Below are 15,999 nucleotides of genomic sequence, written 5' to 3' on the forward strand. Positions count from 1 at the left end.
TTTACTTTCTAAGCAATCTCATCAGGTCTCACAACTTAACTCTCAAACTTATGCCTGCTGCTTGCACCATTTTCCAAAATTTCTGACAACTAACTTGACATTTCCTTTTTGATATCTAATGGATACCTCAAACTTCAAAACTAAACTCCTGGTTTCCCTCATCTCCTACCTACTTTTACTGCAATACATTTCATACTTCGCTTCCTTAAATGCACACATGCTCTATGAAGAAGGAAGGCATCAGATGCTTTTTCTTGACCACAGTAGCTCAGGGTGACTTCTTATTTATAAAACTCCCATTGGTAGTCAACTCTCAAATTGACTACTTTAATCAAACTCATCATTATTTTTTATTGGTGAAATATATACACATGAAGAGGAAGATTATAAGATTGTATGTTCAGAAAGTAATATTCTGTTATTTTAAAAGAACTTCAATGAACTTTAAATTTCAGTAAAAGGCTATAAGTAAGCCCACATGTTGCTTGAAAATGATAAAAATAAACAAAGGCCAAATGACAATGAACATGAAAAATTTGTTCCCATTAGTGAAGGTAGTAACTAAATAAATATAAACACAGTGGCAAGAACATTAATGAAAAAACTTGGATAAGGAATGAAAAGAACAAAGACTGACTGCCAAATGTGCCACTAATCAGATATTTTCCCCATAATTAGTTTTTCTATCTTTACAAATAATCTTAAGTAATGGCAGAAGAATGAGACTAAAAGTACTATTTAAAATGCAAAACTCCTTTGGCCTCTTTAAAGGAAACTCTAATATAACAAAGATAGGTAATCCACTTTGTAGAACTTTTGCAGTTTAGAAAATACTCTCAAATATAATTTCAAACTACACAGTTTGAGAATTCTGTGAAATAGATAAAGATGATCATTTCCATTTTGCAGATAAGAAAATGGAGATCTGAAGAGGCAAAATGATAGCTTATTCAAGGTCACAAGTGCATATAGTAATTCATTCTAAAACAGACGCCAGGTCTCTTCTGACTCAAGACAGCACTGTTTCCACATATTAAAACTGTAGAATAAATGTTTTCCCCAATGACACTGAGAAATTCATAAAATCATATTGCTAATGCATTTAGTTTATGAATCAGGACCCAACAAAGATTATATGAGGAAACACAATAAATCCTTAGCAGAGTAAATGGGAGCTCTATTCCTTGAATTTTGTGGTCCATTGATTATCCCTCTGTATTAATTCAACTAATTTTACTTGAAATTTATCAATATTAATGTGATATATTTTTATATTTTTAGCACTCATTTTGTACAGATTAAATGGCAGGAAGTTCATACAACAGATAACTTTTGTTTGGCACTAGAAGGGTAATGAGGGGTGCAACAGAGTAAGAGAAAGGGATCAGGCAAATGGCTAGAAAAAGTTACAGAATGCACAACAGAATGGGCTCACCAAGAGGGGGCCATACAGGGATACTAAGAAGTGCTGCATGGCAAAATATGATGGAAATGCAGAGAAGAATGGGAAAGAAACTTGAAGGCTAGCCCAAAGCAGGGAATAAAGCATCAGATACATATGAAGCATCACAAATAATGTTGACACAAAAGAGTAACAGTTCTTAGAGTGAGGAACACCAACCCCTGAGCTATCCAAGACACTCCCAGTCAACAGAATCAAAATTATTTTCATAATAAAATAAAATATTATTTACTTTTTCAATATGTTGACATTTACCCCCTGATGGTACAAAAACAACTGATAGAGCAATAGGACAAATCAAGAAAACAATACTTATATGTCTAAATGTAACTGTATTCCTTACCACCACATATCCACAGTAATATCCAAGCAAAAAATTGAAGACAGTGTTCCTAAGCAATGTTACTAAGAAATAAGTTTAAAAAAATTATTAATTTTGTGGAATTCTGAAACTTATATCAACACTTTTTAATATTCTGCATGGTAAAATGTGGAATATCCAGACACCATTTCTGCTGCATTCCAAATTATGATAATTTTTTTCTGAGAAAAGTACAGTTGAGTGATTACTTAACATCAGAAATAAATAGCTACTCCTCAGGAAAGTCCATTTTCATGGAGCATCATAGAAAAACTATAATAATTCGGATATAAATATTTGGGCAAACTTCTTGTAAAAGTGAATGAAAGGAGCTTGTACTTTTGGGAAAACAACAGAAAGTTATTTGCTTTCAGTGACAGAATCTGAATTTCCAAACAAAAATATGAATTTTAGAGAAAATAATTACCACCATGATTTTGACAGTTTCTCAATATTTACAGACTAATTCCAGTGAGATAGGCAGTATTATAAGATGAATGTGACTTTTTTGATGTTGTATAATAAAATATGTCAGCATTTGGAAGATTTGCAAAAAATAAACCCCAGCAAACCAATATTTTCCAAATGTCCAGTGCATGATGTTATAAAATCACTTTTGAACAAAAGAAGCCATTCAATGTGCAAGAGAGAACAGTGAATTTCAATGAAACAGAACAAAATGTTCACTCATCTGATTTCACATTCACATTGCAACTCTCTTTTAGCGAACTATCACTTGTTAAACTTTGGCATGACATTAAAGAACATTCACAGTTATGAAAAGGCTATTAAAACATTCTTCCCTCTTTCAATTATATGTCTGCATTAGGTCATACTTTCTTCATATACTTCAACCAAAACAATCTATCATAATGAACTGAATACAGAAGCAGATGAGAATCCTTCCATCTTTCAGGAAGCTGGTCATTAAACCGATGAATAAAAAAGCCCCTTCTTTTATTTTATTTCTTTGGATTTTGAAAATATTATTTATTTTCATAAAATAAGTTATTCACGTTAGTATTTAATGGATACACTTATTTTCAGTGGTTTGGCTTTGGTTTATGGTGTGTGTGTGTGTGTGTGTGTGTGTGTGTGTGTGTTGTGTGAGGGTAAAGCCAGGGACCGCTGCACGCTGTGCAATGATCTATCCTGAACTACAACCACAGCCCTTAAATATTTTAGTGAATAAATATTATTTAAAGTTGATGCTCTATTTGTAATAATAGTGAATAAATATTATTTAAAGTTGATGCTCTTTGTAATAAGGTAATATAAATAGATACAACCCACATACGCTAGAGCTCTTTGTGTCCTTAAAAATGTACGAGATTATATATTAGATGTATTATATAAAGGGTTCCTGGAAATAATTGAGGTCCACTGCTGTAGAGTATCAACCTGTGGAGAGGACAGGATGGAGATCAGGAGTGTAGGTACGTAACTGCAGTAACAGACTCGGGGTGAAATGTTAGGGCCTGATGAAGACAACAGCAGTAGGGATGGGGAGAAACAGCCAGATGCAAGAGTCATTTCTGAGCAAGAATCAACAGAATGAGTCATGATGAGATGATAAAGATAAAAGGACATAAAAGAACTGAGGATGATTCTGACATTTTTCATGAAAGCCTGGATACAGAGCCAGGGAACTCAGAAACAGAGCCAGCTTAAGATGTTTGATACCTTAACCTTGAGGTCCAAGAGGAAGATGAAGATAATGGCCTGGAAATCACAAGAGTAGTTACACATAGAGGTGAACATACAGGCATAAACACTGACATGACTGGAAATTACTAAGAGGAAAACTGATGAGTAAGAGACTAAAAGAAACAAGCACACAATATCTGCTAAAACTCAAAGTTTCCGGACAAGAAAGACAGAGGAACAGTCAGTGAAGATGAAAATTAGTTCCAGTCAGAGAGGTAGAAAAATGACCCAGAAATGACCAAAATTCTTGAAGTATAGGTAGAGCAGATAAAATAGGGGATTATTTCAGAATGGAGACGATAGTATTTCTTATCAAGTAATAATAAAAACTTGAAGAAAGTCACTAGATTTATTTAAAAGGAATCAGATAAATGTCTTTATCAAAAGGTACAGCAGAGACAGTAATCAGTATTAATAGATGAATAATTAAAAAGCACATAATGCTTTATTTGTTTTAAAGATCATGCATGGCTTTTGTAATTTAAGGAACTTCAACTAATGGAAAAAAATACTGAAGGAGAACTAAAAAAGTGCAGGCCCTTTTGGTTCAAAAAAAATAGAGCAATTAACAGACCAGGGCAAGTGAATGAAATAGGAATATAAAAAACTACATATTTTTTTCTGGCAAGAGACCCTTCGGTATGTTTGCAAGTCCTTAAGGGGAAAAACTACCAAATAGTGTAACAAAATTAAAAACATGAGAGGCCTGGGGTAAGCTGATAAGAGATGACGCAGGAGAGAATGGAGGAGATGGGACCTAGGGCTTTGACCAAAAGAAGTTCTTCTTTTCCTTTTCTCCTAAGGTAACAGCAGAGGAGAAAAAGAAAAATATTGTTACATTTGTTAGCTTTGGAGTAAAAACAGATACCAGCTGAGTTCCTGCTCAAAGACTTTTCTTCTTTTTCTTTGAAGTAAAAGTTAAAATTTCATGCTAAGACTGGCTGGGGCTGAAAGTGTATGGTCAGAGAAAACAGAATTGCTATGGGAAAAGAAAGAGGATTATGGAACCATAAGAAAGACCCAGCCAAGAAGAGAATAGCACAAAACAATTAATAATGATTCTCAATGAGAACATACACACTTGTAAAATTAAATTTAAAAATGTTATATTCCAGGAAGGTCAAAGCAGAACATATAGATGATAATAAAGAATGCTGCATTATGACCTTCAGATGACCTTGTCAGCCATGTCTATGGTCCGAGGTATCACTGAGAGTTAAATTCTGATGCAAAGAACATCACTCATCTCCTCATTCATAGCTCAATCTTTCCTATGAGGTTATTCTCAGGAATCAGGAATTGAAGCAGTTAACTTCCTGAATGATCATGAGTTCCTACTATTGTATCCTTACCTGAGCATTAATAAAGGTCAGACATTTCAAGTTATCCAACATATTCTATTAATGACTTAGTAAGCATTTTACTGTTATTCCAATCAGAGCTCTAGAAATATTATTTCATAGTTACATTATTACTCAGAGGAAATATTCATATATACATAAATTTGAATAATTTACTTTATGAATTCAAAGTGTAAATGTCCATGGTAAAGGAACTTACTTAAAGAGTTCTCAGCTCTCTGTAAAGGGCAGTCACATGTCTCTTTTAGGCAGTAGCCCATAAAGAACACAGGAGACTTTTATAAATGTACTCTATTCTTTGCAATATCACAGAAATTATTAGCCTCCAGAACAACAAATAAATAGCACAGACATCTTAATTTGTGAAAATGCAGTCAGCTAAGAAGGTAGATAATTCAACTGACACATGCATTATTCTACTTTGGAATCCTTATAAAAACCTACATTTGGTAAATCAACTCTAAAATTTGCAATTAGCTTGGTTAAGAAATAGAATTTTGAGTATTTTTTTCCAGGATTGACTGGTTCAAAATTGGAAAACAAAATAGACTGACAAAAATGCTCAAAAACAAGCATAAAAATAAATTTATATCATAAACAGTATAGTTGCCATGAATGAATAAGGGAAATTAAGAAACTACTGAGATCACACTTTTCACTGTACAATGCAGACCACTGAGACCCAGATAAATGAAATGGCTCACAGAATATCATAAGTCAATCAAAACAGTGCTAACTGAGATGTGGCAGTATTCTTTCTGTTCTATTACAATTCTCATCATAATTTAGTAAGTAGATGCATAAAGTTAATATTAAACTGTACAACTTTAGAAGTATTACTTTTAAGCAGTCCCAGTGAGCCACTGACCCATCAAAAAAACAATTTATGATTTTTTTTCTATATAATCAGTTACCCATTTGATTCATCAAGCATGAATAGAGCTCATATACACAGAATTTTGAAACAGGCAGCATATATAACTCTCTCACCTCAAATATTTACAACATAGTTAACTAATACCAAGTACAGTTCAACTAGAAAACGAAGGACATTGTCACATAAAGAATTAAATAATAAAATATCAAAATATGCAATATGGACAAAAAGGGTTTTGGTAAACTGTGGGTTACTGAACTTAAGACCAGAAAAAGGGAAATGCAAACAGTATAATAAGGTGGATAATAATGAGAAAAGAAAAAAAGAGGGTGAATAACTGGGGAAATGGTGTAATGAAAATGCTTAAGATGATAAGAAGAGATGCACTAAAGAAAAACTTGAACATGATGATCTTGGAGATCATTTTAAGAGAAGGGGAAAATTCCACTTAAGTTTCATGCTTGAGTAGCTGATGAAATGAGGATGCCAATTTCAAAACCTGGCAAATTAATTGGAAAGGGGATTATCATTAAAATAACAGCTTGCCATTAAAGTGCAATTGTTCAATAGGTAGTAAGAAAATACAAAACCGAACATTAGCAAAAAATCAAAAACTTGATCTAGATAAGTATTAATAACAATATAGGCAACATTCATTTGTATCTATTTTATAGATTATCTATATCTTTTCCCAATCAGTCTTTCATCTTTGAGCCAATATAACTGTATCAAGCATTTCCATGAGGAAGCAAGAAATTGGTATTAACTTGAAATTCATTTAGTCTGTTAAATAATACTAGATAGAACAATCAGAACAAGAAGATGACTGACACAGTCCTGAGATAACACATAATGGCTTTGATAAATCATTAATCTTCCCCTCCCACAACATATAGACCTCAAGTGCACACATACTATCATTAAATGGCACAATATCTCTGTGCAGTAGACAAAAAATTCTCATAACAGATATCAAACACCTTTAAATACATACACCATGTTTTTAGCTTATGAACAAACTACTATAAATAAGTCACATTTTTCCCAACTGCATATAGAATCCAACCAAAAAAAAATGATTATGTCCACAAGGTTTAAAGGTACAGTGCCAACAGTTTGGAGGAAAGGTGATTTAGAAGATAAGATAAATACACACTAACATAAAAACACACTGATATAAAAGCATCATTCATGTTTGAGAGCTTATTAAGCTCCTCATACCTAAGATAGAGTATGAGCCAAAAATGAGAGCGATTTGGGAGGAGAAATTTCAAACACATCTTGTAAACATATTAGTTGCACTTATCATAAACTAGCAGACGTCTGCAATCTGAACAATCCTCAACAAAAGGGAAAAGTTTCCCCTAGCTCAGTGATGGCAAAAATGATGCCAAGACATTGCACAGCCTGGACAAGTTCAGTATTAAAAAAGTGTTATGTCTACTATGAGCAAAAACAAAAACAGCAAAGTGTTCCTGGAGTTTTCTGATGTTATTGTTGAGACCATTCTGTTCTGGTTTTTATTGCTGTTATTCAATCAAACGTTCTGAAACTATATTTTGGTATGTTGTGGCTTAATATGTAATATACAAACAAATACAAACGCATATTATTATGCCTTCTTATAAATTATGGTAGGCATTGATTAGATCATTTATATTTGTCATCCTGTGATGATTATTTCTCAAGAGGTTTAGTAGCTTGACACATTTTTTCTGACTTAAGTCAGTAAAGTAGAAAAGATTTTTCTGAATTCAACAGAGGCATTTTTTAAGAACTTGATTATTCACGAAATTTCAAGAAGAAATTCTGTCACTGAGGATTACTAAATCCTTATTATTAACACATGACCAAGATATATTTATCTTAGGTAGTAGAGCTTTCCATGCCGATGCACCAAAAATAAAGGCAGATCAATTTAAATAAGTGAATCCAGCTAAAATTTGTTTAAAAAAAAATAACGACTTTTTACAGGTCATTTTGCTATTGGACAATCATAAGGCTGTAATCGATTTTAATGTTACAATCACAGAATCTTAAAAATCTCACAAACTGAAATGGCCTTAAATATCAACATCCAGCCTAGCTACTTATCCAATGTTCAATGTTTCTCTAAAACATTTCTGCCAAGTCTGAGTGGCTCTAGTAATAGGGACTTCACTACCTCCCTTTCTACTCAACTGTATTTTGTCAGATCTCTATGAGAAAGTTCTTAATTTGGAGCCAAAAATCTTTCCCTGTAGCTTCTATTCATTAGTCCTGGTTTCAATTGTGGTACCAAGTCAAAGTCTACTTTCTGAGCTCCATTACACTTTTTTCAAAAATTTGAAGACAACTATCAATTATCTCAGGCCTTTCAGCTCTTCCTAATGTGGCATGATTATAGTTACTTATATCATTCTTATTTTTCTTTCCTGAAAATACTGACTAGAAGTGCAGAAATCCCTATTACTTTTGCTTTAAATCATCCTAGTAAGAAAATCAATATACTTAACATGGAATTATTAAAATAGAAACACTAACTTCTTTCTTAAGTATTACACATGTACAGACACATTCATTTGTGTCATTATTACAATATCTAATATTTTTCTAAATGCACTCTGCTAAGCTATTTAAATCCATTCTATTCTTTCACAGTGATGTATGGAACAAAGTATAATTTATATTTCAATCTTATTAAACCTAGCCTGTCACATTAGCCCTTCTGGATCATAATGGTTTCCTAATTCTGCCTAACATATTCACTACATATCCCAAAATCAAATATCCTCATTTTGGATGAGTATTTCCTTTGTAAAATTTTATTTTACTCATTGGTAAAGTATATTTAATGATGAGACCAAAATTCTACCAGGTAACATAATCCAGAATGAAGATGCCCCACTAATCACATACTTGTCAACATACAGCTTTCTTTATATTGAGATTATATTTCTAAATATTATTCATAAGGATCATGAGTTACTTTTAAGTGACTTAACAAAAACCAGATATAATGACTTAACAACAGGTAGTCAAAGATCTTTTGGTTTTAAAGCCTTTTTGGGGGAGGAATACTAGGGATTTAATCCAGGGACACTTTACCACTGAGCTACAAATCCAGCCCGTTTTATATTTTAATTTGAGACAGGGTTTCGCTAAGTTGCTTAGGTCCTTGCTCAATTGCTAAAGCTGTCCTCAAACTTGCAATCCTCCTGTTTCAGCCTCCACAGTTGATGAATTACAGGTATACCTCACCATGCCTGGAGGTCTTCAGGTTTTTACTGAGCCTTTAAACAAATTTTATTAGATGTATATTTTGTGTCAGGCACTACACTGTTCTTTGGTGATTAAGACAAATAAGACGCTGATGCTAAGGAATTTAAAATCTAATGGGGAAAACAGACAATTACAACTTATGATTACCATAAAATACTATAAACATGAGAGGAAATCAGAGAACTTTGGAGGTATAGAATGTGATTACCTAAATCACACTATCAAAAATTAGGAAAGGGGACTGAAGGTTAGCACAATGGTACCGCACTTATACAGCATATATGAGGCCCTGAGTTTAATCCGCCAGTACCTCAAATTAAAAACAAACAAAAAACAATTAGGAAAAGTTTTCCAAAGGAGGCAACAGAGTTCAAGTTTGAGTCTGAGGTCATAATGAGACAGTCAGATTAACATGTTGGATGTAATGTAGTAGGTCCTTAGAGAGCTCTGGGCTGGACATATAGGCTTAGGAATCAATAGTGAATAAATCACAGTAATAACCATGAACTTGAATTTGGAAAAGACCACTGAGGCAAGAGAAAGAGGCAAAGCACTGGTACAACAAAGAACAATGGGAGATGTAAAATATCAAAATAGACAAGACATGGCTCATGTGTATGCTTCATAAGACAGGGGCCAGGATAGAGGAGATACTATTGTATCTCAGATACCAGATCAAGAGCCTTGTGAGTGGAGCCAAGAAATCTGAACCTCATCCAGAAAGCTATGCAGTCGCTTTACGGATCTCAACATTGGAATAGCCTAAGTAGATTTAAGATTTGGGAAATATGCTGCAGAGTCAGGTTGGGATATGAGTTTAATGGAAGAAAATAAGAAGCACAGAGACTAAAAAAGGGTCCACCAAAGAGGGTGGAAAGTAGTAATTAAAGCAATGTGTACACGGAAATGGAAATGAAGGAGATTTCAGAGATGGTAAAGATTCTGCATTTGGGCTGGGGTTGTGGCTCAGTGGTAGAGTACTTGTCTGGCAAGTGTGAGGCACTGGGTTTGATCCTCAGCACCATATAAAAATAAATAAATAAAATAAAGCTATTGGATCCATCTAAAACTTAAAAAAAAAAAGACTCTGGATTGACAACTCTGCATGACTGCTAAATTTGAGAAGCTTGAATACAAAGAGAAGGTCTATAGTGATCCCCAGGATTTTAGTTTAGATGGCAAAGGCAGGAGGGTGCCATTTTGTAAGAAAGGGACTATTATGTTAGGAGTGGTGAGGAAGAGTTTTGAATTCACACTTGTTCACGTTGAATTCAAGGTCATGATAGTCAGGATAAACAGGTGTAACACTCTTCAGAGAGATCTAGACACAGAGACTTAGGAGTTAACAGGAAATTATGGCAGTTTCAGCTATGAATTTGGACAAAGTCACTGAGGTAGAAGAGAAAAGCAGAGGAAAGACCAATGTTACTAAAGTCAACATCAACTTCAAGCTGAAAATAAAAAAGTAATGGTACCCAAGGAGTTATGTAAAATATATTTACAAATTTAAATTTTCTTATTTGTTAATCCATATTAATTTTCTAAAACTTTGGAAGTAAATTTATCACTTATTTTATCAAGCCTAGTATTGCTGCTTCACTTACATATCAAAAAAAAATAACATCAATTTATGCTTTTCTAGTGCTCCAAAACAATATGGGTTTAAAAAGTAAATTTAAAAAGCCAGGACAGTTTCTGATCTGACTCAAACTCTCTCTCTCTCTCTCTCTCTCTCTCTCTCTCTCTCTCTCTCTCACACACACACACACACACACACACACACACACATAGTCCATTTGTATATGTAAGTCTCACTGTTGTAAGATACATGGTAATTCTAAGACTTGCTGTTACAATTTTCATAAAAATCCAATCATGACTTTTGATTTAGGCAGGGGACAGGGAGGAGAACAGAGCCCTGTCATCTTCATCACATAGGGAAACCTGACTGACCTAAGAGGACTTAAGTACACACATGGAATCATCATGATAACAAAGCATTTACCAGAGTTGGTGTCAGTATGTCAGCCTTAATCAAAAAAAGGTTACTTTAAAGAATCTCTAACATGAACATGTGTCCTTTAACTAGGGAAGAGTTATACCTGACAACATCCACTTCCCTCAAATGTTCATCTCTTGGTTATGGCACAAAAACTGCAACAGTGAAGGAGGGTAATGGTTGCAAACTGTGGTTAACCCTGAACCTGCCGCCACTATCCCCAACTGATACTCAACTGGGCAGATGGCCAAGGACGGACGTGTATAACTCAGGGACATGATGTCAGACATCTAAAAATTTGGCCCTGACATCATACTGTTAAATAAATAGAAGTATCAAAGGTGAAATTCAGGAAATATCCTTTAATAAAGAGCTCTGCTAAATGCTAGGCTTTATGTCTCCATGATGCTGACTCCAGATTCTTAATCTCATATAACTACATAAATACTAATCGCAGAATACCAATACCAATGTGCCTTCTTTACAAAATATACTTCCCCAAATATACTCTAATTTTTTGTTTGTTTGTTTTGGGGTACTAAGGATTGAACCCAGGGGCACTTAACCACTGAGCAACAGAGCAACATCCCCATCCCTTCTATTTTTATTTTGATACAAGGTTTCATTAAATTGCTTATGGCCACAGGAAGTTGCTGAGACTGGCCTGGAACTTGTGATACTCCTGCCCCAGCCTCCCAAATTCCTGTAATGAGAGGAGTGTGTGACCACACCCAACACCCTAATGCTTCCTACAGAACATCAATAAAAGTATAATAGAAAATATTTAAGTAATAATGATGCTGCAATAAAAAGTTGTCTATGATCAATGTAACATTTAAGAAATCTTAATTGAAAAATGACCTGTAATAGCAAATTAATTTCTATTCCAGATCACTGCACATGTTGCATTAGTTGTGAAAAACACATTACATTTTGTGAAAGTTATTTATGTATATCCTGTTCAACTGTTCTAACTAGTGAATAATATCTGCCTTTATTAATCAGTAATATTAGCTTTCTCTATAAAAGTAGAGTCTAAAATGCAAAATATTGTCTTTTGTAGGGTTGGATTTATATGGTAAATGAAGTAACATCACATTTAATGACAAGCTTTTTGGAAAATATCCTAATTTCCTAATATTTCATTGCCTTTACTAAAATAGAAACTTCATTTACCATATAAATTTTCTTCTTTCATATATTAATATAAACTAAAAGGATTTTGAAATCATAGATTGGCTATCTGATTTTTAAGGAACACGCATTTTAAAATATGTTTAAGTATTTTTAAATCACCTTTTTAAATTAGTGCTTATCAAAACATGAGATCTCAGTATCTAGTTTAAGTTGCACACATAACATAAGAAAGCAATAGTAAATTTTTTCTTACTAAAGGACATATAAAAATTATATAAATTCATGGCACCAACGAAACTTTATAAAATTTTAACACAGAGAATTAGGTATCACATTCTAAACCTCATTTCACACTGTCATTTTTTCATATGAAAAGTTTGGCAGACGTGTATTTTAATAAACCACCTTGCTCTTATCACAAATGCATTAAAATGTCTTTATGTAAGAATATAAGACATGAAGAACATACGATGGGCATAGGTACTGCTTCTTTTTCCCCTTTCCTTTCTTTGAAGACTTTTCTTTAGAATAGACTTCTTCAACCCACAAGGAAATTAAAATAAAAAAGGCTATTGCCAATAAAAACTTCATCTTGAAAGGTTAATTTCAGGAGCTGGATCTATAAAAGAACAAGAAAATGTTTACATTTATAAAGCAAATGATAAATATATAATTGTCCCCTTAAGAATTATGATCCTTAGTACCCACAGGGCAAATACATTTGTATATCAAATCCTCATTGTTCAATCCCACATGGTTACATATCACTCTATATTTAAAGTCTCTTTTATATGGTAGTAGTAAAGTCTGTTTTTATATAGTAGTAAAAGTCAGTTGAAATAATGATATATACAAAATAAGATTCCAATGAGGTATAATAGGTTACTATGTAAAATTTCCACTCTAGGGTTATATAAAATTGTAAACTGATATTGAATTGAACAGTATATAAAAAATGTTTAAGAAGATACCTAGGAGGATGCCTGACAACATTAAAATGGTTATTTCTGATTAGTACCTTTGAGGTAATTTTTGTTTTCTTTAAAAATGTCTATGTTGTTTGGATTTTGTATGTAAAGTTTTCAAAAACAATAAAAGTATTTTAATTCTAAGTATTAAACAACTGAGATAAAGGAAAAAATTAGTATCAAAGTTTCCTACTCTAAGTTCATTGTGTTTTTAGTTATACACATGAAATTTGCAAGCTATATTTACCCCCAAAACAGTACATATTAGTTTGTTAGCTTTCCAGAACTCTTATGGGATACGAACATTCATCATCAAAAAGATTTCTCTAGAAATTGGAGGTAACATTACATGAAAGAATACAGCAAGTGTGGTTACACTCTTCAAATAATCTTTTTAGCTACATTTTAATAAAGTGTTAATGCTCGAATGAGAGTTAAATTCTTCCTAGTCTAATGCATCAAAACAAACAAACAAAAAACTTTAAGCATCTATTAACATTGGAATAGTTGAACCTCTTTTAGATTCTTCATTGTCAAATCATAAATTGTTCTCTCTCATTGTTTTCCGAAGAGTACAAGACTTGTCAGGTTCCTGAACACTAACTTAATTTCCATCTCACCCTCATAAATCTGCATCTTCTATGTCATGTTTTTCAACTCTTTTTCCCAGGATTTTTTTTTTCCTCTTCCAATGCAGTCCAGAAGGGCATCTCCCTAAGTCCTTACACCTAACACAACTGAAGGACCTGGTGAGACCCACAGCAACTGATGGCTCTAAGTCAACGTATAGCCTTGAGTGCTCCCTTCCCCCATCCTACCCCAAGCATCTGCTTCCAGTCACTTTTGCCCCAGCAGCAGGTACTTGTCCACATCTTTCCCCCAAGAAAATGGTTCAAAGGGGAAGCAAGAGAAAAATTCCACACTGCTCTCAGGTTTCCTTCTGTCTTTCAAAAGAGACAGCGGCAATGACTGAAGGAATCCTCACAAATATAACTCCACCAGGAGCCCACCCCGCCAATCTTGCGTTCCCTAATTATCCGCGGCCCTCTGCGCACCTTCTTCCCCAGCGTCCGGGTGGACGCCAACGCATCGGCGACGCGGCTGCAGCGGCCCTGGGCCCTGTGCCCCCCTCGGCTGGGCAGGCAGCGCTCTCCGCCTCCCGCTGCACGCCGCAGTGCTCCCCGCGCCCCCGCCACCCCAGGCTGGACCCGCTCTTTCCGCAGAGGCGTTAACTCCTGTTCCCAGACCCTCCGCTGCTGTCCCTGCCCATCCTCTCCTGCACCTCCCTCCTGGGTGAAGCCCCCGGCCCTTACCCGAGGCTTCCCGCCCGCAGCCGCCAGGCGAGATCGCGGCTGCCCGGGGCCGAGGTAGCGGTGGCGGCCGGGGTGCAGCGGGCGCAGAGCGGGGTCAGCTGCGTCCCCGCCGCCCGCGCGACCGCTGAGCTCGGCTGACGCGCCTGCTCGGGCCGCGGAGCGTGCGCTGTGGCGCGCGGCTGTCGGGACCGCTGCGGGGACCACGGGGGCCGCGCTGAAGCAGCACCGTGACGCGGGAGGGAAGAGGTATCCCGAACGCGCCAGGAAGGACGCGACACCTCCCCTCCGAGAGCCCTGGGGGGTTCTAAGCAGAGCGATTTTGTCGCTGCGCGTTTTAAGGGACTAAATAGGGTAGGGAGGGATAACCAGGAGGACAATGTTGGAACAAAAAGGAAAATAGTAATAATAATGATCCCTTTCTTGGGACTGGAATTATTTAAGGTCAGTTTTTGACCACTAGCAGGAAAAAGCACGATAGAATACAAACGACCTTCTTGGACCAAAAGGGCAAAGTAGTTTGTGTGATTTCATATTTGCCTGGAATCCTGGCATCTAAATCTCAGAGTGATGGCTCCAATTACGAAAGCTTAAATTGATCAGAATTACTGGCACAATATAGCTATACGGGTAAAATTGCTTTTAAAATTTGTTACATAATTAGCAATTGTACCTAGCTTGGCGGTTTGAGAACATTGTTCACCCTTATTATCACATTTGGCCCAAAGGGTGGTCCTGGGCAAGTTTTTTGCCCCTTTTCCCATTTTACAGATGAATAAACCGAAGCTCAGAAATACTGAGAGACTGACTTAAGGTTAAAATCTTGAAAAGAATTTACCAGAAACTCGAGTTATTTTTACTCATCTGGACCAGGTATTATCTTTACCAACAGCAAGATGCTGTTGTATTCATCGCTATTTAGGAAGTAGCCCTTGCCAGGTGTGATAGTGCTGGCTATAATCCCAGCATCACAGGAGTCTGAGGCTGGATGATTGCAAATTCCAGGCCAGCCTGGGCAATTTAGGAAGCCCTTCTCAAAAAAAAAAAAAAAAAAAAAAATTGCTCTCAGTAGTAGAGCATCCCTGGGTTGTATCTGCAGTACCACAAAAATAAACAAAATAGTCTTATTTGGATATAAAACTCTTGGATAACAGACATGGTTTTCCTATAAACTTGTAAATATATGTAAAATTGATTTTTTAAGAAAGCATTGTCTCAAGTAAGCATTGCTTAGCATTGTTTTGTAGACCTACTAATGTACCCACTAATAAATGTTTTGACCCATTGCATATGAGAAAGAATAGCCATGTTCTATAAGATTTACAAAATAATTATTCTACATGAGAGTAATGGTCATTAAGAAGTGGTCATTATTTACATTACTAAGTGGTCATTATTTTATTTGAAAAACTGTACAATCTGGAGTCCTCCAAATTGGATCAGGATAGGAGTTTGAATTCTAGAATGATGTTGATAACATAAATTGCATAAGATATAACTTTTGGAGAACAAGCCAAATAAGAAAGAATATGGTAGCTTTCATGCAACCACATGGG

At 35.3% G+C, this 15,999-nt stretch overlaps 1 protein-coding gene across 1 annotated transcript in view; it reads right to left on the minus strand.

Annotated features, from left to right (window-relative positions):
- The window catches only part of Glrb (glycine receptor beta), a 90,983-nt gene extending 76,425 nt beyond the window's left edge, over positions 1–14,558 (minus strand). The window contains exons 1-2 of the mRNA XM_058583887.1: positions 14,447–14,558; positions 12,635–12,784 (exon numbers count right to left, since the gene is read on the minus strand). Of these exons, the coding sequence (XP_058439870.1) occupies positions 12,635–12,756 (122 nt within the window). The 5' untranslated portion in view covers positions 12,757–12,784; positions 14,447–14,558. The remainder of the gene's footprint in view (positions 1–12,634; positions 12,785–14,446) is intronic.
- Positions 14,559–15,999: the final 1,441 nt, after the last annotated feature.

This window comes from Marmota monax, unplaced genomic scaffold, assembly GCF_021218885.2.
Source record: "Marmota monax isolate L192 unplaced genomic scaffold, Marmota_monax_Labrador192_F-V1.1 WCK01_AAM20220418_F8-fsc00002, whole genome shotgun sequence".
In the NCBI taxonomy this organism is placed as follows: Eukaryota; Metazoa; Chordata; class Mammalia; order Rodentia; family Sciuridae; genus Marmota; species Marmota monax.